We start from the raw sequence: 26412 nt of genomic DNA, 5'->3' as shown, positions 1-26412 counted from the left end.
GTGTAGCACCTCTTCCTCTGTTTTTTGCTCACAGTTTTTCAGTTTGCTTGACTAGTGTTCAAGTCTGTTAACATTTATAGTGGGGTGGTTGTACCCTTTTGTTTTTGTAGGTTCACATTTGAAGTCTGGAATCCACTCGAGAGAATATAGCTTCTTTGCTTTTGGGTCTTGAATATGTTGTCAACATCTCATATGTTGATGATATTGAGGATTTTAAGGTATGATGATGTTCACATTCATGTCTTTTGGCTGTCTATTTCTTATGTCATGATTATGGTTTATGATTGCTGAAACTTGTGTTTTCATTCAGATGGGTCCGTGAAACAATGAAAGACATGATGTTCTTGTTCAATACAAGGTAATAAGGTCAAATTTGATCTTTGCCAGAGTTTAATTTCTAATATTCATTCATAGATATAAAATGTATCTTGAACTTCAAGTTATTTTCTTCTAAATATTGGATTTTACTAAATGATAAAATTGTAAGTTTGAGATATTTCTTCATCATATTCTCTGATTCATCGATGTTTGATTAATTACTAAGATTATGAGGGACACTCTTATTTACTTGTCACATCTTGACCATGATGATACTGAAAAGCAGGTATCTGAATTAGAAAGCTGTGACTTTGTTCTTGTTTTGAAGGGAGATAAATTATTCATTGGTTTCTTTCTTATTTATTTCAAATTTTGTTATAGGGAGGTTTATATTATTCCAAACATGTGCTGTTTGTTTTACTTTTCATCTAATGGTAGAATCACGATGGTAATTTATGTTGGATGTTTCTTGAAAAATAATATTAAGAAGCTGAACTTCATTAACTCAAGGATTTATCAATGTTGTTTTATGGTGATATGATATCCTGACCAACTCAAGGATTTATCAATGTTGTTTTATGGTGATATGATATCCTGACCGACAATTAAGAAGTTACATTTTTGTGCCTATATAAATGTCACGCCTTGACGGAGTGGACTTTTATGTTGTATTCTGCAGATGCTGAGAAAGTTAAGCAAAGAACTTAGTGGTGAGGACTGGACATGCAACAATTTGAACACACTGTGCTGAGCAATAGGATCTATATCTGGCTCCATGATGGAAGAACAGGTACTATGAGCAACCAATTATGTGTTGTTGTGCCCAATGTTTGTCAAAATAGAGATCCATCCTAGTAAGATTCAGAGAGACGTGTAAGATTGTAAAATATAGGATCATAAGATCGTGCGAAAAATATAAAAATATGTTTTAATTCAGAGTGTGATAAATGATAGTATAAATAGCTAATACATATAAAAATATCACTAAAATCCAATTCAAAATTTATTTTATAGTTAATTGTATTCTGGGTCTAGGTTCTTTCTTGCGTTTTCTTGTTTTCAAAACCGGTGTTTTTCTTTTTTCGGAGTGCTATGAGACTGGATCCTTCGCTGTCCTTATTGCTGTTTTTGATTCCTCTTTCTGGGTCTAGTTTTTTTTTTTGCGTTTTCTTGTTTTCAAAACCGGTGTTTTTCTTTTTTTTATTGATTTTGATTGCATGCAAGAACAAGAATGATGAAAGGATACAAATCTGCCATATGCAAATTTGAATGGTCATGATTTTGAATGCATGCAAGAACAAGAATGATGACAGAGGATACTAATCCGCTGTATGCAAATTTCAATGATCATGTTTCCGTTGTATTTCAGGTGTTGGGACTTGGTGTTGCTGTGATCTTGCATCTTGACAAGAAGTGTATTGTTTTTTCTTTGGTGAATTCAAGAATTGCTTTCTATCACTTGGTAAATGAGTAATTTGAAATTAAATTAAATTTGCAGTTTATGCTAGTATTAAAAGTTACTTAATTATATGAGTATTGTTGACATTTTTTTTCTGTAGGTTTAATTTAATCTGCACTACTTTTTCTATAAAATGACCAGAGTGCTCATTTCCGGGGTTGATCTCTGACCTTGAGGTGAATTACTTTCTACACATATGTATGACTAACTACTTGCCCTGATATTTTCCGGCATTAGGGTCCTAGATTTGGTCTAAAATAATCAAAGTTCTTCAACATTCTTGAACAATTCAATGTTACATGTAATCTTGATTTAAATTGAAAAGCAATTCATTTTCGAAAGTTGTAATTTTTTTCCCGTTGAAACTCAAGAATACCATTCTTGTTGAAATAGTTGAATGTGTTTTTTATTCTTTTTTTTTTTGTACATCGTATTTTGAATCTTTTTGTTTATTTTCTGTTATTTTCATTGTTAGTTGCTTTTTTTTAGAGAAGTCGTGTGTAATGAGGCTTTTATCTTATTTGTGTTTCCCCCTCCCCTTTATTTCAATGAGATGCAAGCATCCAACTTTGTTTTTTTTTTTTTAAGAGAATCATGTGTATTGAAGCTGTTATATTCCTGTGTGTTTCCCCCTCCGCTTTATTTCAATGAGATGCAAGAACCCGACAATCCATTTGTCACTATCAATATCGTACAAGAATTCCTAAGATTTTGTTCATATAAATGCTTTTATTCCAATTTCTGTCATTTCTTGTATATATATATTATAATTATATATAATGATAATGATTTTATATTATGTTTCGTGAATTTATTATCTGCGTGTATAACCATTGCAGCATGCTTACATTTGATGTTAACAAGATAAAAAGAGGGATAAAGTGTCTACATTTTAAATACGTTTTAAAGTTGATTGTCACTTCTAACTGGTTTTTGAAACAATTATAAATTATAATTAAAATTTAGTCTTAAAATGGATTATAGTTTTCAACTAGTTTAAGATTAGAAATATATATTAAAACTAGATTGGTTTTAAAATTGATTTTGAAGCCAAATTGGTTTCGCAAGAGTTTTAAACATATTCTTGTCAATTGCAGGTTATTGCAGCAAAAAACTGTGCAGATATTCTTTACCTCACCCTTATGCATTCTGGGCTATTGGATCGTAAAATTGAGTTTTTGCACCCAATTGAAGAAGGGCTCGAATTCTACAGGTTTAGAGTCTTTAAATTTTATCTGTAATTTTTTATACAAAACATTTACTGACTGCTCTTACTTTGATATTCTAGATCTATTCAAGGAAGGATGAATGTTCACTCTGATTCAAGTTGCATTTGTGAATTTATTTTTATGATTACTACGCATGAATAATTGAGTTATTTTGATTGACTCCAAATACTTATTTGGTTTTTAAACTACTGAAATTAAATGGCCTTTTAGGTTGGATGGGTTGGCCTATGTAATTAAATAATACATTATATAATTTGTCTTACCATTACTAATGTTGCTTGTTAGACTATTTAAAGTGCCTTTTGGCTTTATTTAAGGTTCCATTGCAAAGTAAGGTTTTAAATTAAGCTTTCAGGCGTAACCATCCTTTCAAAAAGACTGTTAGGTAAATGTCAAGTGCACCATGTCAGTTGAAGACAAAACATATGTAAACAAATGTATCAACTATCAAGTGATTTATTTTCCATTCTACATACGTGTAGGAGTGTATCAATTGTTTATTTTAACACATATATCTATCATCAGACATCTTTCTATTTTAATATTTTATATATTATTAATTACTTTTTGCTGATTGTAGTTAAGAACAACTTTGTGGAGACAGAGCTTAAAATAACCATATCAACAAATGCTGTATACCAAGGCAAAACAAATGTTCTTGGTATGAAGCTTGCATCCTTTGTTCAACCAGCATGTGGCTAATAAGGTTTAAGTATTGTTTTCAATTTGGTTTGGATATCTTACGTTCAATTTGACATTATGTTTAAGGTAATGGCGCTTATCTAAAGTTTAATATGGAAAAATCCTTGTTCATGTAGAAAATTTGGTTCTGTTTTAGTTGTTAATAAATGGTGTAAGTACCCTTTTGGTCCCTATAATGTCATAACCTTTACCTATTAGTTCCTACAATTAAAAACATTTCATTTTAGTGTTTTGGTTTCTTTTTAGTTCTTATAGTTTTGTAAATTTACTTTGTAGTCTATACTCTTTATAACAATAGACAATAGGGTCTAAAAGGAGTGTCCTTGCAATTCCTTTTAAACCTCAAATTTAAGTAATCATCATTTGCTTGGACATTTAATAATCACATTTGCGTAATAACTGTCTTGAATCTCATAAAATAGCAAAAAACCAAGAAACTTCAACATTTGAAATTTCTAAGCCATTTTTTTTGTCTTGTTGTGTACGTAATTGTCATTGAATAGTTTAATTGATCAGAACTTAATTTTATTGTTGTCTATATTATATTGTAGTATCTCGAACACTACTAAATTTTGTTTTAGTAATTTATCTATTTATCTCTCAAAAGAAGAAATTCATTATGATTTTTAATGAGTTTGGAGGATGATAGTCATCCTTAGTGTATGTGGAAAAAAAAACGACAAATAAAATGTGTCATAGCTTCTCATTTCCTCAACATATTTTCTTGGAAATCTCCTTTATAAAGGCTGTGCTTTGCACTACATGTTACATGAAGTAGAAGTCAAATGCCTAGTCTTTTAGCTAATCTGTCCCTGAAATAGAATTACTTGGTTCCCTACTGACTCTAGACTTCTCCTAATGTGCTATGATTGAATTAGTTTTTGGTAAGAAATCAGCATATATTCAATGTAATGGAAAGTTAATTTACTCTTGATTTTTTTCTTTTTTCTTGCATTGATTACGTTTCTTTTATATTAGTTGTTTGGCTCTTGGAACAAAGCATATGGCTAGGTTAAATGTCATTTATTCTGGAAAAGAACTTTTCAATTTCTGTAGTAGTGTAGAAATGATTTAATTGTAGCTTCAATAAAAGTTGATGAAATTCAACATATCATAGAATGTTAAAAAATACAATCGTAAAGTTTATTTCTGAAGAAGTTAAACTTACTTATTGTTAATAAAATACATAGAACAATTATGCATAGCATTTCTAAATATTCTTATGCATAGGATTAGTCCAAAATTTTCTGCTTAGAAGTTAAATTAACAGAAACTACTACTGAATATTAAATATGATGAATCATAGCTACATCGGTAGTTCTGTCTTCTCCTTCTGCAATTTCAAAGTTACATGAATCACACCTTTCGAATTGTTTGTATTAGTGCATCCTTGTTTTGAATATTTAAATAGGCATCAAAAATCAGCATATATTCAATGTAATGAAAAGCTAATCTAGTCTTGATTTTTTCTTTTTCCTTTCTTGTGTTGGTCATTTTTCTTTTATAATAGGTGTTTGGCTCTTGGAACAAAGTGTATGCTTAAGTTAACCCTGCAGTATAATCCCGATAAAGGGAATTATGAAAAATTTGGTAAGTCAAATGAAGTGGCACTACGTGACTTGGCAGATAAGATCTGTATTTGTATTGGTTATTTATTTGATGTTGGGCTGTGTATTTGCTTCACACTTTGAGCTATATGCTTAGCAAATACATGTTTTGGAATTTTCTCGACAACGGAAAATGATGAGTGCCTTTTGCAGCTGGAACCGGATGCATGTTTTGTTCTCAAAGGGTGCCCTATAAAGTATAATTTCTAGATATACAACCATTCTGTGCAATGATGATGGTTCTATTGTGCCACTTACAGATGATATTTGAGCAGAGCTGGACTCAAGGTTCCTAAGGTTTGCATTTTATTATTTATAATCTTATCTGCATATACATATTCCATAATTTACTTTTCAAACTTTCCCTTCCTTTTTGCTTCTTATTCAAATTAGGCGAAAAAAATTGAGAAAAGTTGTGTGGCTCATGTACTTGCTCTGCAAGGGCATAGTTCCCATCTTTAATATCACTAACGGTGCAAGGGTCATCAAGTATTTGTTGCTTTGTTTATTCTTATATGGAGGTGGAAGTGTCTCAGGAGATTGGTGAATTTTAAGATTTAGGGATGGTTTCAGTTTTGCACTTGAAGATAATTTTAAGTAGTTACTGACTTACCTTTTGCACTTGAATTTGATTTCAGCTTTGGAATTTCAATCATGGACACATTTTTGAGGCATGTAAAGACAATCTCAAGAAGCTTCAGTTAAGTTATCTAGATTCACTTTCTTATTGTCAAAAGGCATACTGGCATGTTTTCAATTTCTTGTTTGTTTTCTTTCTGATTGTTGTTACGTTTCTTCCTGATTCTTGTTTATCTTTACTACTCGCTAGGGTTTTTCTCTTTGTTCCTCATTCCGGTGACCTTGTGTCGATGGAAGGTAGAAATGATGTTATGCGTTTTCCTGCTTTTCAATTTCTTGTTGATTCTTGCTTGTCTTTGTTACTCACCAGGGTTTTTCTTTAAAACCTTTTTGTCTAGGGATCATCCTCATCTGCGTTGTATTTCTTCTGTTTTCTTCTGTTATTGGAAAATAATTCATTGATTTTGCATAGTGCAGTATCACAGCATCGGTTCAATGCTCGTGAGAGTGATTGGGGTTTCCCTAATTTCATGTCTCCACTTGCTGACTTATATGATCCTGCTAGAAGTTTTCTGGTGAGTGATAGAAGTATAATTGAGGTTGATGTTGCTGTACATAAGCCTCTTGATTACTGCTCACATCACTCAAAAAAGGTAATTGGTTGTGTTGGACTGAAAAACCAAGGAGCTACTTGTTACATGAACTCTCTTCTTCAAACGTTGTATAACATCCCTTATCTTAGAAAGGTTAGCCAATTTTTAATGTTCAAGCCTTTGTTTTTATGATAGGAAGCACCTTAAATGAATTATTATTATAGGCTATGTACCATATGCCAACAACTAAGAATGACATCCATCAGGGAGCATTCCTTTGGCATTGTAGAGTTTTATTCTACTAGCTGAATCATAGTGACACTAGTATATCTTCTACTAAAGAGTTAACCAAGTCTTTTGGATGGGATACAGATTTGTAGCTTTGTCATTACTTAGTACAATTTCATCATTCCTTATTTGTAGCTTGGTCTCCCTGGTTTCAATTCTATGCCATCAGCCTTGAATATGTTGACTAAGCATGAGTGTGCTTCTTACTGTAACCATTAATTGGAGGATCAATTTAGAAAGGTGAGCTTTAGCAAGTTTCTCACTTGTATTTTCCATTTAACTTGGATGTTGAAAAATTACTGTAGGTTTTTTGAAATATTCTTCATACCATTGATCTGAATACAATATTATATACAAGAGTTGTTTTCGTTTCAAAATAGGGAACAAACAAATGCTAATAAGTTATACACACTGATCTAAGGTGGGAACGACCAATCTGGACACACAAAAAAAAACTTAGCTAAAATAGGTAAATATAGATACATTACATAGGGTAAGAAGATAGCCAATTTATCCAACATATGAAATTTAATAAATATTTGTACTATTGGTTATTTTGTTGGTATTGGGCTGTGTATTTGCTTCACACTTTGAGCTTCATGCTTAGCAAATACATGTTTTGGAATTTTCTCGAGATCGGAAAATGATGAGTGCTCTTTGCAGCCAGAACCGGATGCAGGTTTTTTCCTCAAAGGGTGCCCCACAAAGTATAATTTCAAGATATACAACCATTTTGTGCAATGATGATGTTACAACTGATATTTGAGCAGAGCTGGACTCAAGGTTCCAAAATCCAAAGGTTTGCTTTTTATTATTTATAATCTTATCTGCATATACATATTCCATAATTTGCTTTCAAAAATTCCCCTTCCTTTTTTGCTTCTTATTCAAATTAGGGGAAAAAATTGAGAAAAATTGTGTGGTTCATGTGCTTGCTCTCCCTCTGGGTACCCCACAATAACCTGAGGTGGATCTCTTGACAGAAGCCATCTTGGCGACCAAATGAGTTTTAAGTTGATCAATGGTGCCATCAGGGCCAACCTTGACTATAAAGATCCATTGACATCCAACCACGGACTTTCCAGGAGGCAAAGAAACAAGATCCCAAGTATCATTGTTCTGAAAAGCACACAGTTCATCAATTATGACTTGTCTCCAACTAGGGTGGGCTAAGGCATCACCTACAGTTTTAGGAATAGACATAAAGAATTAGAAGAGAGACAAATATATTGGGATGGGGATAACCTGTGATAACTTAGAGTAATATAATGAGAGGAAGGATTACGAGTAGAACGATTACTTTTTCAGAGGGTGCGAAGGTGGTGGCACCGAAGTAGAGTCGGTAGGGGGCCTAGTGGGAAGGCGAGAGTGTTGCCAACGATGAGTCGAAGGTAGTGGGTCGGGTGACACAGCAGACACAGGAGGAGTATCAAAGACAAAAGAGGTAGTTGAAGGGTCTAGGATAGGTGCAGAAGAAGAAGAAGTAGATGGAAAGTAGAGAAAAGACTAACAAAGGTGACATAAGCTGAAATCAAATAACAAACAAAGGAGGGTGAGAAACATTTAAACCCTTTTTGAGACCTAGGATACCCTAAAATGATACATTTGTGAGACCGAGCGGATAGTTTGTCAAGACCAAGACTATGATTATGGACAAAACATGTAGATCCAAAGACGCGAGGAGGTAAAGGGTGTAGTGGGGAATAAAATAGAGTGAGGTATTTGATTGTTGAGAACAGAAGATGGCATTTGATTAATGAGATAGCATGCATTGAGAATAGCATCACCCTAAAAAGGTTGAGGAACGTGACCATAAAGTAAAAGAGTGCGAGTGGTCTCAGTTAGGTGTCGATTTTTGTGCTTAGTCATCCCATTTTGCTGAGGGGTATATGCACAAGAGATCTGATGAAGAATACCATGGGAAGTCATAAAGGCTTCAAAGGAGTGAGAGAGGTATTCACAAACCAAAAAGTATGAATAGAAACACCAAATTGATTCTAAATTTCATTATAAAAAGATTGAAATATGGAAAATAATTTGGATCGAGATTTCATTAAAAATAGCCAAGTACATCGAGAGTAATCATCAATAAAAATTACAAAATACTGAAATCCTAAAGTGGACCTAACCCGACTTGGCCCCTAAATATCAGAGTGAACTAAAGTAAAAGGAGACAATGCTCGGTTGGGGACACTCCGAGAAAAGGATCTATGACTATGTTTGTCTAATTGACATGACTTATGACAAATGAGACAACTTAGATAAACATGGTACAAGGTGTTAAAGTTTGGCAAGGCTAGGATGACCTAATTGGGCATGGATGAGAGAAAGGGAATCCACCACCAAACCAACAGGAGCAGAAGTGCGTAGGTGTAAAGGTCATGGTACTCATCTGGTGCCAATCATTCGTCCCAAACTCCGGTCCGGTAAGAAAACAGAATCTTTAGTAAAAGAGATAAGACACTCAAAAGAGCGAGTAAGATGACTAAGGGATAATAAATTAAAGGGAGACTTTGGGACATAAAGAACATTGTCAATGGAGAGAGAAGGAGAAAGATGGACAGTACCAACACCATAAGATGTGGTGCGAGAGCCATTAGCCATAGTGAAAGAGGGTAAATAACCAAAAGTAGAAAGAGAGGAGAAAAGAGATTGATTACTAGAAATATGATCGGTAACATTAGAATCTAGGACCCAAGGGCCAAGAAAAGTGGAGTGAGACCAACAAACAAGGGCATGTGTGCGCAATAGAGACAGTGGAATTGGAAGTCTGACGTTCCTCATACCATTTAAGGAAGTCATGGAAGAGAGCTGAAGGTTTAGAGCCAGAACTATTAGAGGGGGTAGCATAGAGACAAGGGAGATAGTGTGGGCAATAGCAGTAGTAGGGCGAGTGGGACGACCATGAAAGATGTAACATCGATCAATTGTGTGGCCAAGTTTGTGACAGTGATCACACTTGGGATGACCTTTGCCTGATTTGTGAGAATACTAACTATCATCATGTTGGGAAACCAAAGCAGATGAGTCACTAGTGGGAGCGGAATAAGGTATGTTAGGGGAAAACTTGCAGGGCACACGCAACAGGGTGGACCAAGCCGAGTTTAAGGTAGGCATGGTCAGAGATCCCAAAATCTAATCACGAATGGAAGAGTACTCATCAGGAAGCTCATACAATACCATCAACATAAAGAAAGTTTGGCATTGCTCTAGTTCCTTGGCAGGAGTGGCAGTGGGCGGTAAAAGTTCATTGAAGTCATGTAAAAGGCCATGAACTTTTTCCAAATACTTAGCCATGGAGCCCTCAAGGCTTCATGGAAAAATGATATTCTAGAGATTTTGACACACCATAGAGACATTGAGTATTATTAGTGTACAAAAATCGTGCCTGTTCCCATACATCAACACATCTTATGAGCAAGAAAAATTGCTTTAGGGAGGGATGAATGGTCGACTTAAGGACACTACAAATTTGAGCATCAATTTTCGACCAACGAGGATGATTTTTCTCATCAATGAAAGCAACATAATCTTGTCCCTTAAGCCAAAGCTTGATATCAGAAGCCCAAGTGTCATGATTGGTTTCATCTAACTTGTTAATGGGAAGTGGGACATTGACATAGTAAAAATAGAGGAGTCAGGCCAGACAACAGTACAAGAAGCCATATATGCTAAAAAGGAGAGATAAACAACGGGAGAGAGAAAATGGCCCGAGAAGGAAGGGACCCGTGACAAACCAAGTTCATCACAAAACAAATAATAGATCGGGGTAGAGGACGTCGGGGCGAGTTTGGCATCGGTGAGTGCTGTTGGAAAAGTAACTCGGATGCGTTGCCACGCGCGATGGCCGACTGAGAGGAGAGAGAAACGTGCGAGAACAGGATTGGTGCGTGTAGGCGCGTGTGACCTCCTTCGCCACGCGACTGGTGGCGTGGCGTTGGGTTCACCAGAGTAAGGTGAGTTGGGTGGGTGGGTCGCTGGCCAGAAAGAGACCTGGGACAAACAAGGTTCGATCACAAAACAAATAACAGATTGGGGTAGAGGATGTCGGGGCGAGTCTAGTGTTAGTCAACATTATCAGAATGATGGTCAGACACGCTACCACGTGCAATGACATATGGAGAGTAGAGAAAAACGACAAGAGAACGAGATCGGCACGTTTGGGCAAGTGCGCGCAACAAGGGGTGTTGGGTTCGCCGGAGCATGGCGAGCTGGGTGGGTGGGTCGCAAGCCTAAAAACAGAGGGCGCGATGGACGATGTCGGTTGCGATTTTTTTTTTTCAAAAACAGGAAAAAAATTGTCGAAAAAAGGCACGACGAAGTGGGTAGCCGAAAAATGAAATGAGATGTTTTTCGGGCACCGATGAACAGTAGGTCCACCGAGAAGTCAAGGATTAGGCTCTAGATACCATGTTGAGAGAAATGGTAAATGCAATGAACATTTTCCTTGTGTATTCCAAAACAAAAGATATGTTTATTTACAAAGTAGTGGGCCTAGGCCCATGAGATAAAACTATATCTAACACTTATTAAAACTCTTATATAATTATTAAGTATCCTATATAATTGCATGATTATATTTCCTTATTGCATATACTTGTGTGCAGCTAGTGATACTAAGCAAGCCTCCAATATACTTATATGAAGGTAGGCAAGACTACTTGTATACCTAGTATTCTTTTGATATGAAAGTTGATGCTAAGTCTAGTCCTTCAGGATATTCTTTGATTTGACCCAACCGCAGATTTTTTCACTTATTCCTTTCTTTGAAATCTTGCATATGTGTGTAAGTTTATAAAATTTAGAACACATCATATAACCTTGCATTAGAATATTCAGCTCTTTTAAGTTAACCTACATGGATTCATTTACTTTTTGGATTCTATGTTGATTGTAAGACCAATTAAAAGTTAAAGAGCTGAAGAACTTGTAGCGTGTGGGAGTTGAATACCCAAAGAAATAGTCTAGAAGGTTATATTCCAATGCATTGGAAGTTAGAAGAGGGCTTGCATGATATCTATGGATTGTTGTATAGCCTTACTAACTCATTGTCTTAGAAAACTGAGTTTTGGCCTAAGCGCATTAAAGGGGTTGAAGGAAGTTATGGAGGAATTGCACGAGTGGTAGCTCTAAGTGTTTTTTAACAAACCCATTTTTTTCATTTGTTCATTGTGGTAGATTTTCCATTTGTTCATTGTGGTAGATACTAATTAAAGATGGAGGGTGGCAACAATTATTGTTCAGCATCCTTAACTTCAAGAACCCCTTTGAACAACTAACAACTAATGAGACCCAAGTCACCACTACTAGGCCGTGTCAAAACAACTTAAACCACTTGCACCTAGTTTAAAACTCTAATAGACTAAACGATCATCCAAATTAAAATCATAATCACTTAAGATATCCTTATTTCTTTCACCCTTTTCTCATTTCCTTACATTAACCATGTTACTAATACTATTAGCAAATCTTCATTATCTTCCACTTTGACTCCATCATCATTTTCCATAATCCGCTCATCATTAGATGAAAGATCATCAAAGAAATCTTTTGATAACTCAATCTTAGATGATTTTCTTTTAGCTTGCTTTTTCTTAGGCAATTCAGCCTATTTTAAATTTACCATGACTAAAACAACACCATTCATTTTCTTTTGCTTTAAAGATTTCTTCTTTGTGTGGACCTAAAGAAAAATCCGAATATGGTAATTGGTAAGGATTAAGCAACTTACTAATACTCAACTACTGCTATTAATAAATTTATAATTTTAATTACCATCTCTAATGAATTCCAGTTACACTCGCATCCAAAAAAAAATTGCAAGTCAAACTTAGAACACGAATAACTTGGAGCTCTTAATGTTCATCCTTACAAGTCTCCCACCAAGTTGCTGTAGTCTTCTTTTCAACTACTCTAATGGCCATAGGATGACCAAACATCAAGTTTTTATTCCTTAAATCTTCTATTTGTACACCAATTAAGAGTATGTTCATTATCATCTTGCACCATATTTTGTATACATGTAATTAGACGATTTTTAACTTTCAAATCAACGTTGAAGTTAGGGCCACAATGCAATTCGGGGTTCAAACAATAGACTGCAACATGTATTGGTCAGTGAGGTTGCTTATCCCATCTCTATTCAATAATATTCCATAAAGGCTCATTGCTAAATAATAAAGAATAAAAAAATTGAATTATTGTTCCCTTTGGACTGTGAACTAGAAAAATTTAATATTGTCCTCCTCATCTTGTCGATCCAGTCATCAATCATTATGGTACATTTTGTTCTCTTCCAAGCAGCTGTATGTGTTTACAAAGATGAATTTGTAGCCTTAACTTCTTTCAAATATTCCACTCTAATTTCATGGATTTAGGTTATGGATTATATTTTTATTAAGCTCAAAAAGTAAAAATGGGAACTAAAATTACAAGTGGCACAAATAAAAAGTAAAAATACTAAACGTGAAACCTAGAAAAGGAGTGACGTAAAAATCATCGCTCTTACAAATCTATGATTTTGCATGTTGTTTTATCGTGCCTGATTTTAGATGATTATGCGTACAGATGAATGTGCATGGGTGTAGACACCCAATTTCGTCTGGGGGCATACAAACATGGGAATGGACCTCTATTATGAAGGAAAGGAGCTCCCGAAGCATGCAAACAACAAAACAAGACTTTAGAAGGCTCAAAACCCAAAAGAAGCTAATTTTGAAGATCAGAACGGGCTGTTCCAAAACCAGAACGGGCCGTTCCCAATTTGAAACGGGCCGTTCCAAGGTCCTAAAAGGGGCAAAAACCCTAATTTGGAACGGGCTATTCTGAAATTGGAACGGGCCGTTCCAAACTCTTCAAAAGAGGGTTAAAACTTTAACTGGAACGGGTCGTTCCTAAACTGGAACGGGCCGTTCCAAGTTATTAGAATGGCCTACAAGTTCTTATTTGGAACGATTGTTCCAGTTTAAAAAATTAAGTGTTAATCTTACTACTGGAATGGGCCGTTCTGATTTCAGAATGGGTCGTTCTAGTATACAAAATTTACACACAACGGCCATGTCCAGAACGGGCCGTTCCGATTTTGGAACGGGCCGTTCTGGACCCTTTCTGAAGTCTATAAATAGACAGCTTGGACTCATTTTTTAGGACTCCAAAATTTCTTCCGGACTCCTTAGAGTACGGAATTTCTCTCTTTTTCTCTCTCCCCCTCTCTTTTGTATTTCTTGAGATTTTTGTGAGGTATTGTAGTGTGAAGGGTTGTGACAGATGGCGACTCCACTGGAGACGTTTTAAGAGGGTCAGGCCCAATAAATGATGAAGTTAGTAAAATACGAATAATAATTTAAATATTTTTTCCCCTTTACTTTGTTTTTTATTTGTTTGGCTTTCATATCTGTTTGTTTGTTTAAATTTTGCACTTGTTTGAATAAAGTTGTATACAATCCTTTGCACACAACAGTTCCTCCTACACCCGGGGACATGAGGGTAATAAACATAGGGAGTGGTTGACGTACAACCGGCTCAAGTTTGGTCTTGGAGCCTGCGAGCCTTGTCGAAAATCACACTCAAGGTGATAACTGGTTACTCTAGCCTGAAATACTGCAACAGACCTTAGAGTTTACCAGGTGACGGCGACAAAGATATTGGGTCCTTATAATGGGGGCACCTTGGGGCCTTAAGACCAGTGAGATTAGAACTGTCCTATACAATGCACTTTTCTTGTAGGGACCACAGACTAAGGATTTAAATATGACTGTTCGCGGGTGTACATTTGTTTGAGCATATGCGTGTTGCATTTGTTTGTGTTTATTTATTTCAAATGGATAAGAATTACAAATAAATAGATATTAAAAAAATATATATGATAAAAATTTTAACTCCCTTCTATATACCTAAACCTCAAAGCATCATATAGGATAGTTTATTTCCAAAAAAAAATAATAATAATAATAATATATAGCAAAAATCATGCATCATTCCCCTTTAGTAACAAAAAATGATAAAATTTAGGCAAAAAACAAATATCATGCATCTTTTAGTTTAGCATATACATTCATTAGAAAATGGAAGGCACATAGTATGTAAAGATTTTTGAGAAAGGAAAACATTCTAAAGTACAAGAATCGTGTGCCCTTATACTAAGGAGGCCTACTAGACTTTGGACTCTCGTCATCCTTTCAACAGAAGGCAAAGTCTACATCTTCTCAGACTTCTTCTGAGTTAGAAAGATGTCATTCCTCAACTCAAATAGGAGATTATTTGAAATTTCGAAAAGGAGGCACGCAAAAAAGGAAATTGAAGCAAAAAAAAAACAAGACAAAAAAGAGGGAACAAGAATTTGCTTCAAAAGAACATAGTTTGGGAAGCTAAAGAAAACTTCGCTGATGAACGAGAAATCATGAACCTAGGGAGTTTTAAAAAAAAATTGATGATAAGCTCCCTTACACCTCCAATTCGTTATCAAATCACTCCAAACTGCATCTTTCTTCTCTGACACATCAACCTCATTGTGGTGAACCCAAAGATCCTATTGACGGTTACTGCTGATGGGAATAGCAAGAAGAGAATCTGAGAAGAAACAAGAAATAATTGCAAATCAACGAACGAGCAAGTATGTCTATAGGGACATCATTCAAGCATTAGCTTCTGTAGCCTGTTACAACATCGTCAAAGTGCACCGAAAGATTTGTACAAAGAATGTTCTCTAAACAAACAAATCAATAAGAATGATATTTGTTGAATTTCTTAATCACCTTTGCATTTTATTTTGCACTTCATATAGATAATATGCCTTCCTTGTAAATAATAAATAAGAATAAAAAGGGAAACCTAATCTGTGCGTGTTAATCAAATAATGAGATCACCGGTAATCAAGTGCAAACTCGATACATCAAATTGAAAGCACTTAAAAAACCAGTGATTGTGCAAGAAGACTAGGGGGCATAACACGCCCAAATTGACGATTCAAACACCAAGTGTTCCCCATGCAAAAATGACAACTGTTGGGATAAGAGGAACGATCAAGAATGAATGAATCCTTGCTTCTAGGGAATTACAACAAAACTCAATTGAAGAATAAAGGCATTGCATGAAAAAAAAACTTGCTAGGATGAAAACCCGTAAAGGGCGTCCTAGAAAAAAATTAGGATAAAGAAAAAAGAATCAAAATCCCGATAGGATACGTCCTATGCAAAAGTTAGGGGCACATAAAAATAAAAATAAAACAATGCCTGCTTGAGTTGAAAACCAAAAGGCAGCTTTTGAGTATTCCTTTAGAAAGCAAGAATTCATAAAGGTTTCATTCCGAAGTCGAAACACTCACATTCAAGCAAGTGGGAATGCGTTCCTAACATAGTTCACCAATTGTCAACCATGCCTCTCTAGGGGGCAACCTCGGTTAATCTCTCTGTGTACGAATCACGAACTCGGGGCATGCCCGGGCCTCCGAGCTTTGCTAAAAGGGCACGTGTAAATTGGAAATATTGTTTTAAATGTCATAACATTCTTTCATTTCTCTTCTCCCTCCAAATATTCACTCTAGGCCTCATCCATTAATCCTTAATAAACAAGATGTATTTGCGACAAAGATGTTACTCAATAATAGCATGGAAAGGATAACAAAGGAACAATCAGGAGTTCAAACATGACTAGGGTTTAATAAAAATAAATACATCCCATACCTCACGAGTGCTGCAAAAAATGAAGGCCTGGCAGGGAACTCACTAAGGGGGCTGTGCAAAAATTAGGGCAAGATCTGCTAGGCAATCCATAAGCAAAATTGGGTAACCTAGGCAAAAGAAAAGATCAAAAGAAAAATGTTCGCTAGGAAACACATCTCAAGTGACCTAGACAAAAGTTAGGACGTTAAAACAGCAACCTGAGTTGAAAATTGAAAGGCGGCTCAGGGGGATCATCTAAACAAAACGCAACCCCGATTCATCACTCCACTTTCCAAAAAGGCTAAAACACAATGATAGCTTTTTTGTAACAAATATGCCTTGTTTAATAGCCATAAACACTAAAGTCCACCTTAGTCAGTCATTCTTCTAAAAACCCCTTTTGAAAAAAATATCCCTTCTAACAACCTTTTGAAAAAATACAAACATCCATTTTCTTTCTTTTCTCTTGACCCTTATGACATTAAAATGGTACCGAAAATATACACGGAGAATGCACAGTGAATACTCACAGAGGAAGGATCGAGATGTCCCCAAACAGAGCTGGGAGACGCTTGACTACACATCGACCAGATAATCAATGAGCCACTGAAGCTTGGGCTCAAAAGAACATATCCCGACAGTAATCAAGATTGGCATGGATAGAAAGAAATCGTCAACATTAACCTTAATGCGTACAGGTTAATTTCTCGACATAAAAAAAATGAATTGCATCTTTAGGAACAAACACATGAGCATAAACTGCATCGCATGCATGAGTTAGGGGCATATGGAAGGGTGTTACAAAAAAATGGAATAAATAAGAATCATTATTGTCTTGCATTTTCATTGCATCCATGCATCCATGCATTCTACTTGTTGTGGGTCAGAAGGAGTCATCAGGACAAAACACTCGTAAAAGTTAAATAGTCAAGCATGGGCCGAATGGTGTCCAATGGCAACCCCAAATGATTCTATGTGCCCACTAAGCAAAGACATATCAACAGTGGAATATAATAGAATCGACCAAACAAGCAAGTCTGTAAGCATGAAGAGGCCATCGCGCCCTACTCCTCAATTGAATGAAGGACGATCCAAGAGAATGCCAAGACTAGGAATGACTTCCAAAATAATACTCCTCAATAAAGATTTAGCAAATAACATCATCATGGAATAGATCCCTCCACCAATGATGACAATAAAAAAGCAAAAACATGAGAAAAAGGCAAGTTTCGTAAATGTTGAAAAAGTCGAAGCAATTAAAAAAAATAGCAAAAAAAAAAGGCAAGTTTCAAATGTGAAAAAGCCGAAGCTAAACAAAGAAATGAAAAAAAACCTACAACAAGAAGGCGCCTGGAGAGGCATCACAATACTCAAGTGACAGGGGCAACACTGGAATCTCTGTCAACCATCCACTTCTCTGCCCACCAACACAAGGGCACATCAAAACTCTCCTGCCCATCCACCTAGGGGCAGTCTTTCATCGCACAACACCATTGAGAAGACATCAAACTAGTACAAAGTGGGTTACCTGACCTTAGTGAAAAGGTTGTTAGATCCCCAAAACTAGTACAAAGTGGGTTACCTGACCTTAGTGAAAAGGGTTGCTAGATTCCCAAAACTAGTACAAAATGGGTTACCTGACCTTAGGGAAGGGGTTGCTAGATCCCCAAAACTAGTACAAAGTGGGTTACCTGACCTTAGTGAAAGGGTTGCTAGATCCTCAAAACTAGTACAAAGTGGGTTACCTGACCTTGGTGAAAGGGTTGTTAGATCCCCAAAACTAGTACAAAGTGGGTTACCTAACCTCAGAGTGAAAGAAGCTACACATTATCACAAGGGAAACAACGCAGAAGCACCAAAGAGACGAAGAGAAGACCCGGACGAAATGTCTACGTCTTTTCTTGCCTTTCTAAAAACAACACATTACTATTTCAAAGGACAAGTAAAGAGGGGCAGCTGTAGACACCCAATTTCATCCGGGGGCATACAAACATGGGACTGGACCTCTGTTATGAAGGAAAGGAGCTCCCGAAGCATGCAAACAACAAGACAAGACTTTAGAAGGCCCAAAAGCCAAAAGAAGCTAATTTTGAAGATCGTAACGGGCTGTTCCAAAACTAGAACGGGTCGTTCCCAATTTGGAACGGGCTGTTCCAAGGTCCTAAAAGGGGCAAAAACCCTAATTTGGAACGGGCTGTTCCGAAATTGGAATGGGCCGTTCCAAACTCTTCAAAAAATGGCTAAAACTTTAACTGGAACGGGTCGTTCCTAAACTGGAACGGGTCGTTCCAAGTTATTAGAATGGCCTACAAGTTCTTATTTGGAACGGTCGTTCCAGTTTAAGAAATTAAGTGTTAATCTCACTACTGGAACGGGCCGTTCTGATTTCAGAACGGGCCGTTCCAGTATACAAAATTTACACACAACGACCATGTCCAGAACGGGCCGTTCTGATTTTGGAACGGGCCGTTCTGGACCCTTTCTGAAGTCTATAAATAGACAGCTTGGGCTCATTTTTCAGGACTCCAAAATTTCATCCAGACTCCTTAGAGCACGAAATTTCTCTCTTTTTCTCTCTCCCCTTCTCTTTTGTATTTATTGAGATTTTTGAGAGGCATTGTAGTGTGAAGGGTTGTCACAAAGCACCTAAAATCTTCCTGTTTTGAAGATTCAATAGAGTTCATTCAAGAGGTATTTCAGTTAATCTCTTTCTCCTTTTTTATTTATTTCTTCTCTATAATAAATATTGTTATAATAAAAATAATCATGTAGATATTTTAGGATTAATTGTACAATTTAAATTTCAAATATGTAAATAAATATTAATAAAGGGGATTCAATATTTAATTTATTAATTCTTATCATGTTAACTTCATCATAGGGTACCGATTAAGGGTGTTGTAGGGGTGCTTAATACCTTCCATACACGTAACTGACCCCCGAACCCAATTCTGGTTATGAGGGCCATTATTGGATCTTTAAAAACCTTTTCTTTTTCCAATATTTTGAGTAAAATATTGGTAGCGACTCCATGAACTCAGTTTTAAAACCATTAATTAAGGATTATTCTGGTGTCTGAACATTCTTTAATCGATGAAACTTTTAAAAGGATGTCTAAACCATTAGTCGCAAGATCAAAAATTTTCGAGTTGTGACAACGGGGAGTTAAGATGGTAGAATCGTCTAAGTTCTACGCGATGTTGTCACCTTTAATATTATCATAGAGTATATAAAAAATAAATTATTATCTCAATATCTAAAGAATTGTATAGTAAAGAAAATATTTCCTTTTAGACACTATTATTAATTAAATTTTATTGAAAATCACAATCTTAAGAATATATGAGACCCATCAAGATTTTTTTATTTTTAATAAATTTCAGTTAATTAAAGAGTGTTAGAAAGACAGTGTTGAAGACAATGTTGTTAACATTCTTTTAATAAATTAGAAAATAATATGTTTATTATTTACAAATTAAAATAACATTTAGTCATATGATATAATTTTATATATATTTTTAACACAATTTTTATAATTTTTTTAACTGTTCTTTTAATGTTTTAAGTTTACTTTGTTCTCAATGTTATGTTGTTTGTTTTTAATATTCTTTAATATGTCAACATTTTAAGATTATGGTTATAATTAGTTTGTTTTAATACTTTTTATATATCAAATTTCTTAAGATTATAGTAATAGTTAGTTTGTCCTAGATACTTGTTTGTAGTCCCTTTCTTATCAATGTGAGGTTTGATATATGCATTATGGATGAGCCTGATTAGATAATTCCACTAGTATGCTTATTTTATTTTATTTTTGTTTATTTTATCAAGCACATGTGATACTTATTTTTAATGCTCATTATTTGCACATAATAAATGTATATGAGAATCTGAGCTGAGAATCTTGCTACATTAATGTCAAAATTCACTCTTTAGTATTTATCTAATTTAAATTACAAATAAACACATAAATTTGTTTGGAATAAATGCATGTCACTAAATTGTATCTTAGAGGTATATATACGTCTCCATTATCTAATTCATCAAGATTATTATAAAAAAAAAATAGTGAATTTATTTGCTAAAAATAAATTTATCCTTTTATATTTTTTTTAAACTACTCTAGTTACCTAATTAATACTTAAATATCTTCTAATCAAGTAGAGTTTATGTCTATAATATTTTTCTTGTAGTTAATATTACATTTTTTTTCTAATTAATTAGAGTTTATGCTCTTTAAAAATTTATGATTAATGTATTAGTCTAAAAATAACAAGGAACAAACAAGATCTATTATAATTTTTGTTAAATTAAAAACACATTTAGAATTGTATATAAATAATTTAGTCATAGTTGATAACATTCTTCTTGTAATAAATAATATAATAGTTTTCTTATTTATTTACAAATTAAGAATAGTTTTCTTTATTTATTTACGAATTAAAAATATATTTAGTCACATCATATATTATGTATGTTTGTAACACATTAATCATTATATTTTAACATATTTTTTTATGTTTTTTATTTTCTTAAAATGTTGCTATGTTTGTAAACAAACTAATATTTTTTAAAATTTCAACTTTCTTAAATCTATAATCATTATTTGTCTAATACTACTTATTGCATTATTTTTTTATTAAAAATTCCAAATTTTGTTTTTTTTCTCATATTGTTATGTATTGGATTTTGTTCATGTAAAATAAAGTAAGTATTCTTTTATTTACAAATTAAAAATAATCTTAAATTTAATTTTGTACTCTGTTTTTTACTTGTAACATTTTTGTTTCTTTTTTTGTTTAGTGATAATGTACGAGAAATAAGAGTAACTGTTTATCTCTTTTTAATTATTTTTTTAAGATTTAATTTTTAAAAGCAAGTTATTATAAAAGATTATATGTTGTATTAAATTATGAATCGAAATTGAGAATATTAAATAGATATAACAAAATCATCCTAATACATATCCGTTTAAAGTGATTCTAATACCACTGGGTTAATTACAAGTATGGAGTTTAGGTTGAATCCTCATTTTAACCATATTTGTAATTTTTTTATATTTATTTAAAAAATCACCCTAATAAATTAAAGTGAATTTTTAATATATATATATATATATATATATATATATATATATATATATATATATATATATGAATATATATATAAAAAATTCAAAAGTTTCTCCCTGTCATTACTAAGGTCCACCACTGACCCATTCAGTGGTATCAGAGCCGTAAGATTGGATGCACTAACAACAACACACACATACTTCAATGATTGAGAAATCTTTTAGGTAATGATCAAATGCAAAACCGTCAGAACTTAGACCCAAAACGGACAATATCTCATCATTATGGAGTATGCTAGTATAATAACTATAATAATAACCTCATAAAATATCACTTCAGACAAATATCATAGAATAATCTCATCACTAGTTTGTTAATTATTTAATCCTAAAAAGCTGAAAGTTAACTCTGTTCTGGTTGTTAACTAAAAATTGGGGTGCAAAATTCCTGCTGATGTGAGCATGATTAAGATGCTAAGCAATCAAGTGCGTGTTGATTTATAGTTATTCTTCAGGTATTCCTGCTGCACATCTTTTATACAATGAATTGAATTATTGAATGTAAAAATTAATGTTATAATAAAGTTAAAAATGTTGAAATTTTGAGGAAATGTGACCATGTATTGTTCAATGCAAGTCCCTTCCAGTTCCGTGTAATCGAATTTTTGTTTTTTCTAAAATGCTCCATTTTTAATTTAATTGCCTGAATTACATATACCACTAAGCCATTGGATTAAATAATGCTTAACTCAATTTATTTTTTTTTACAAAGTTTCAAAATTCAAATATTATATATATATAAATAAATAATTAAAATCTAAAATTTCACCAAAAAGTGATCAATGACAAAAAATTAATCATTAAAAAAGTAAGTAAATATGACGTAACATTGATATGATTACACAATAATTATATATATATATATATATATATATATATATATATATATATATATATCCGATTAATCATAAATAAGATCTGCATGGATTAAATAAATTCCGTTAATGTTGATTCTAATGCGAATTAATGAAAAGAAAATTAAACTAGTTAATAGGGGATTTTATGTAAAAGATACATGTCAAGTAAGTACATATTCTAAAATGAAACTAGTTAAAAGGGGATTTTAAAGACGTGATAGATATTTTGATAACCCAAAGGCGGTGAAGCCTGATGCTGATGCGGATCAATAGATCAATTCGAGTATTATAGGCTTTTCACTTTTCACACATCTCATTTTTTACTTCATTTATCATTCTCCTTTATATAAATTCAAATAGCTATATTCGATGTGATATGGCAATGTTTCATGTATTTATTCTAGTTTGTCTAAGTAGTCACCTTGGTCAAGTTAACCTATGAACTCGGTTAAGCTTGACTCGAGCCAGGTTAGTACAAATATAATTCTTTAAAGAATTCTTTTAAAAATATTTTTAAGAACTTATTTTGATCTTATGTTTCTTTGAATTTTTCTTTTTATTTTATCTATAAATTGAACAATAATCTTCTTAAAAATATATTAATAATTAAAATAATGTTATACCACAATATAAATCGTTTAAAGTATGGTATACGAAAGATACAGTTAACCTTACTATATATATTATGATAACTTAAAGGATATATTCTCGAAATTATTTAAAATAAAAGCTATCAAAGGTTGGCTCGTTTTCTGGAACAATAAATAATTTTTTGACCTATTTTTCTGAAACAATATGCGTGCACTTGTTTCATGAATATATGATTTCAAAGGAAAAGGAAAGAAAAAAAATTGGTTGAAAAAGCATGGAGCATTGATCGGCAAAAGACGAGAAAAGCAGAAACCGCGTCCAATGTGTCGAGTGTCCACTACATAAATTAAATTTCTTTTAAAAAAATAAAATAAAATTGAACGACTCATATTGAAGACCAACCCCTACTGCGCCACGATATGTACATTCTTCTTCCCAAGATTCTCTTCTTTTCACGAAGCCCTTCACTTTTAAATTATAAATTATTCGCATGTCTCAGACCCTTTAACCCTCTCTCTCTCTCTCTCTCTGCTTTTTAAGAGTTCCTATCTGTTTCTGAGTTCTCTTCCTTTGAAGCTCAAATGGAAACAAAAGCGGAACAACCCAAAGAAGCCGAGGAACACGCACAAGTACATGTGTTGAGAGTCTCCATCCACTGCCAAGGTTGCCTAAGGAAAGTCAAGAAAATTCTACAAGCCCTAGACGGTAACCAAACAAACCCTTTTCTTTTTCACACTTTTTTTTTTTTTTTTTTTTTTTTTGCGTTGTGCTAACTAAACTCCTCCGTGATCAGGGGTTCACGACGTGGACATTGATTTGAGGCAACAAAAAGTAGTAGTGACGGGAAACGTTAACAGCGAGACGTTGATTAAGAAACTGACCAAGGCGGGGAAGCATGCAGAGTTATGGCCCCAAAAACCAGATTCCAAAAAGAAAAAACAAGACAAACAAAGCGACCATGAAAGCAGCGAAGGAATTAACCAAGACGATACAGAGCCTGTTCAAGTTGAAGCCCCTGCCACTGATGATAACAACGTTAAAAACAGCGAGGGACGCGCTGGGGCTAACGTTAACAAAGCCAACGAATTACCATGCGCCACCGGTAAAACCGCTGTTCAGTTTCAGGAACCCACAAAGCACGAGGTGAGGCACACCGTCATAGTACCACCGCCGGAACCGGTAACCAAGAAAAACGTCAGCATCGCAGTTCAAGTTCCTAACGACAATGAAGCAACCGCGAATGATAATGATAATAAAACCGGTGTTGCCGGTGGCGGTACTGCAGGGAAAAAGAAGAAAAAGAAGGTGACCGGGAAAGCGGGTAATATTAATATTAATAATAACAACGAGGGTGCTAGTGCTAGTGCTAGTGCTAGTGCTAGTGCTAGTGCTAGTGCTAGTGCTAGTGCTAGTTTTACGGTTGAACAACATAGTGATGCCCCTGCAAACGGTGATTCCGGTAACCAGTCACACGTTCATGGGCGAGGAGTTCAAGTTCCATTTTCGAGGCCAGCCAATGAGAGTCCTCCACGTCATCAGATTTACCGTGAGTACGCACCCCCACCGCATTACTATGCTCCTCCTCCACTTGTTCATACGGTGAGCTATCATACGGCGCATCCAAGTAGCAGCTACGGTGCAGCGTATTACGCCTCTCCACAACCGAATTCGTACGCCCACGTGGTGCGCCCAGGGAACGAAATGGAACCTCCACCACCGTATATGTACGAACCGGAATCGTATACTTATACTTCATCGCAGCGGTCTAATTCGTTCGAGCTATTTAGCGATGAGAATCCTAATGCGTGCTCACTCATGTGAGTCTGAGACCTATTGCGCTCAATCATTGCTTTACGCATACAACTTGTATCACCATCGACTCATTTTTTAAATATACAAGAATATATCAACTTGGAGGGCCCTAGAAGCCAATCTCCAGAAGAAGCTGAGTGTATTGTGAGGTGGAATTGACATTTTTCAGAGGAGAATGAAAACGCTTTAAATTTTTGTTAAACATATATAAACATGAGCTTCGTTGGGCAGGTTTCCTTTTGAATACAATTGGTACTTTAGTAGTTGCTTTGCAATATACATTTTGCCTTTCTTAGCTAATTATGCTATTAAGGAATTTTCAGCTGTCCCTCGAGAGTAAGGCTTGTGTAAACTTCCTTTGAAAGCAAAAGTCTTCTAGTGTGAAAAGACTTATCAACATCTTTAGGAGGGGAAAAAAAAGTTTAATTATTTCTTTGGGTAATTACTTTGTTCACTGTCTTTGTTCTCAACTCATCTGATTAAGACTTGGGGGCAGCTAGATTCCACGTTGATATTTAAAGCAATTCTTTCTTTATGAGGTGTTGGGTGTAGTTGCACTTTGCGCTTTGTTTAGGCAAATGAAATTTTTATCTTTTCCTTGTCTGCTTGATCACGAAAGTTAAAAAGGTTGTCACAAAGATGAGAATATTGATCAACATAAAGCAAAATAATCATTATTCAATTGATCAATTTATACTATATTATTTTTCAATTGAAATACGATTCATTATTATTCATGCACTCATTAACCAATGCGGTACCCATATTCTATTCTCTGGCGTGTTGGGATGGGACGAACACTGCCTTTCTTTGGAGTTGCAATTTGTGGGTCTAACTTTATAAGGAAAATATTAATTAAAAATTGAGTGAAATTACTAAAACCATTAAAATCTTCTATAGATCTCGGGAAAGCTCTTTCTGGCTTCGATTCTGGTGTCACCTTGAAGCTTATTGGACATCCCTAGATTATTTTTAGCCGAAGAGAATTTTCACCAAATTATTCTTATTCTTTCACGATAAAAGTAGACCACACATATGCAAAAATCCAGATTTATAAAATCGACGAGAAACAATTCAAATTTTGCTAGAACAAGTTATTGTGATGAAAGATATATTAAATTGCATCTCGCGAGTCCAATAAATAGGTTGAACAAGATTTTCACTTTTTTTTTTTTGAAGTTCAATTGCTGCTACGATTAGATCACGTGTTTTAAAAAAACAATTAACTATTCAGTATTTAATAGTATTTATCAGTCTTTCAGGTTGAACCGGTCTCATAGCATCATAATCTTTTATGGGAGACATGAGACATCGATATTTCACATTAGTTCTAGATGTGGTTTCTTATGTTTAGTAAGAAGTTAATAGATGGTAGTTATAATTTCTTATTTTTCAATGGGTTTCTAAATATATTAACATAATTTACAAAAAAAAAAAAAAAATCACTTAACTAAAAACACTGCAGCATTTTTATTAGTTAGTTTTTAGACTTATAAATAAGTTATTCACATTTTGTATCCGGTCCTTTTGAGAGGAAGTCTGAATGGAATAATCGAATAATAGTAACGAAGAAGCTTAGTAACGATA

The 26412-nt window shown here is 34.3% G+C and overlaps 2 protein-coding genes across 10 annotated transcripts in view; both read left to right on the top strand.

The window, feature by feature from the left end:
- Window positions 1-19138, top strand: part of LOC109795462 (ubiquitin C-terminal hydrolase 12) — a 49358-nt gene extending 30220 nt beyond the window's left edge. Inside the window, exons 22-33 of one of the 9 annotated variants that reach the window (XM_083059724.1) lie at window positions 111-218; window positions 311-358; window positions 998-1108; window positions 1688-1780; window positions 1878-1953; window positions 2875-2990; window positions 3587-3712; window positions 5219-5298; window positions 5469-5612; window positions 5954-6015; window positions 6145-6191; window positions 6372-6909. Coding sequence is in view for 8 of the 9 variants with exons in the window: in XM_083059720.1 (XP_082915846.1) it covers window positions 5740-5858; window positions 5954-6015; window positions 6372-6640; window positions 6911-6994 (534 nt within the window). In the remaining variant the exon portion in view is untranslated. The other 8 variants (XM_083059719.1, XM_083059717.1, XM_083059725.1 and 5 more) reach the window with 8 other exon arrangements.
- Window positions 19139-23296: 4158 nt separating this feature from the next.
- Window positions 23297-25100, top strand: LOC109791497 (heavy metal-associated isoprenylated plant protein 35). The gene is made up of 2 exons (XM_020350797.3): window positions 23297-23718; window positions 23807-25100. The coding sequence occupies exons 1-2, from the start codon at window positions 23595-23597 to the stop codon at window positions 24832-24834; spliced, it is 1152 nt and encodes a 383-aa protein (XP_020206386.2). The 5' UTR covers window positions 23297-23594; the 3' UTR covers window positions 24835-25100.
- The last annotated feature ends 1312 nt before the right edge of the window (window positions 25101-26412 follow it).

This window comes from Cajanus cajan, chromosome 7 (genome assembly GCF_000230855.2).
Source record: "Cajanus cajan strain Asha chromosome 7, NIPB_CcT2T_4, whole genome shotgun sequence".
Classification (NCBI taxonomy): Eukaryota; Viridiplantae; Streptophyta; class Magnoliopsida; order Fabales; family Fabaceae; genus Cajanus; species Cajanus cajan.
This window is presented reverse-complemented; position numbering and strand designations above follow the sequence as displayed.

Bases quoted from the DNA above. Each gene is read 5' to 3' on its own strand.
- LOC109791497 (XM_020350797.3), top strand. From the start codon at position 23,595: ATGGAAACAAAAGCGGAACAACCCAAAGAAGCCGAGGAACACGCACAA. The intron at 23,719-23,806 runs GTAACCAAACAA...CTCCGTGATCAG, and splicing joins AATTCTACAAGCCCTAGACG to GGGTTCACGACGTGGACATT.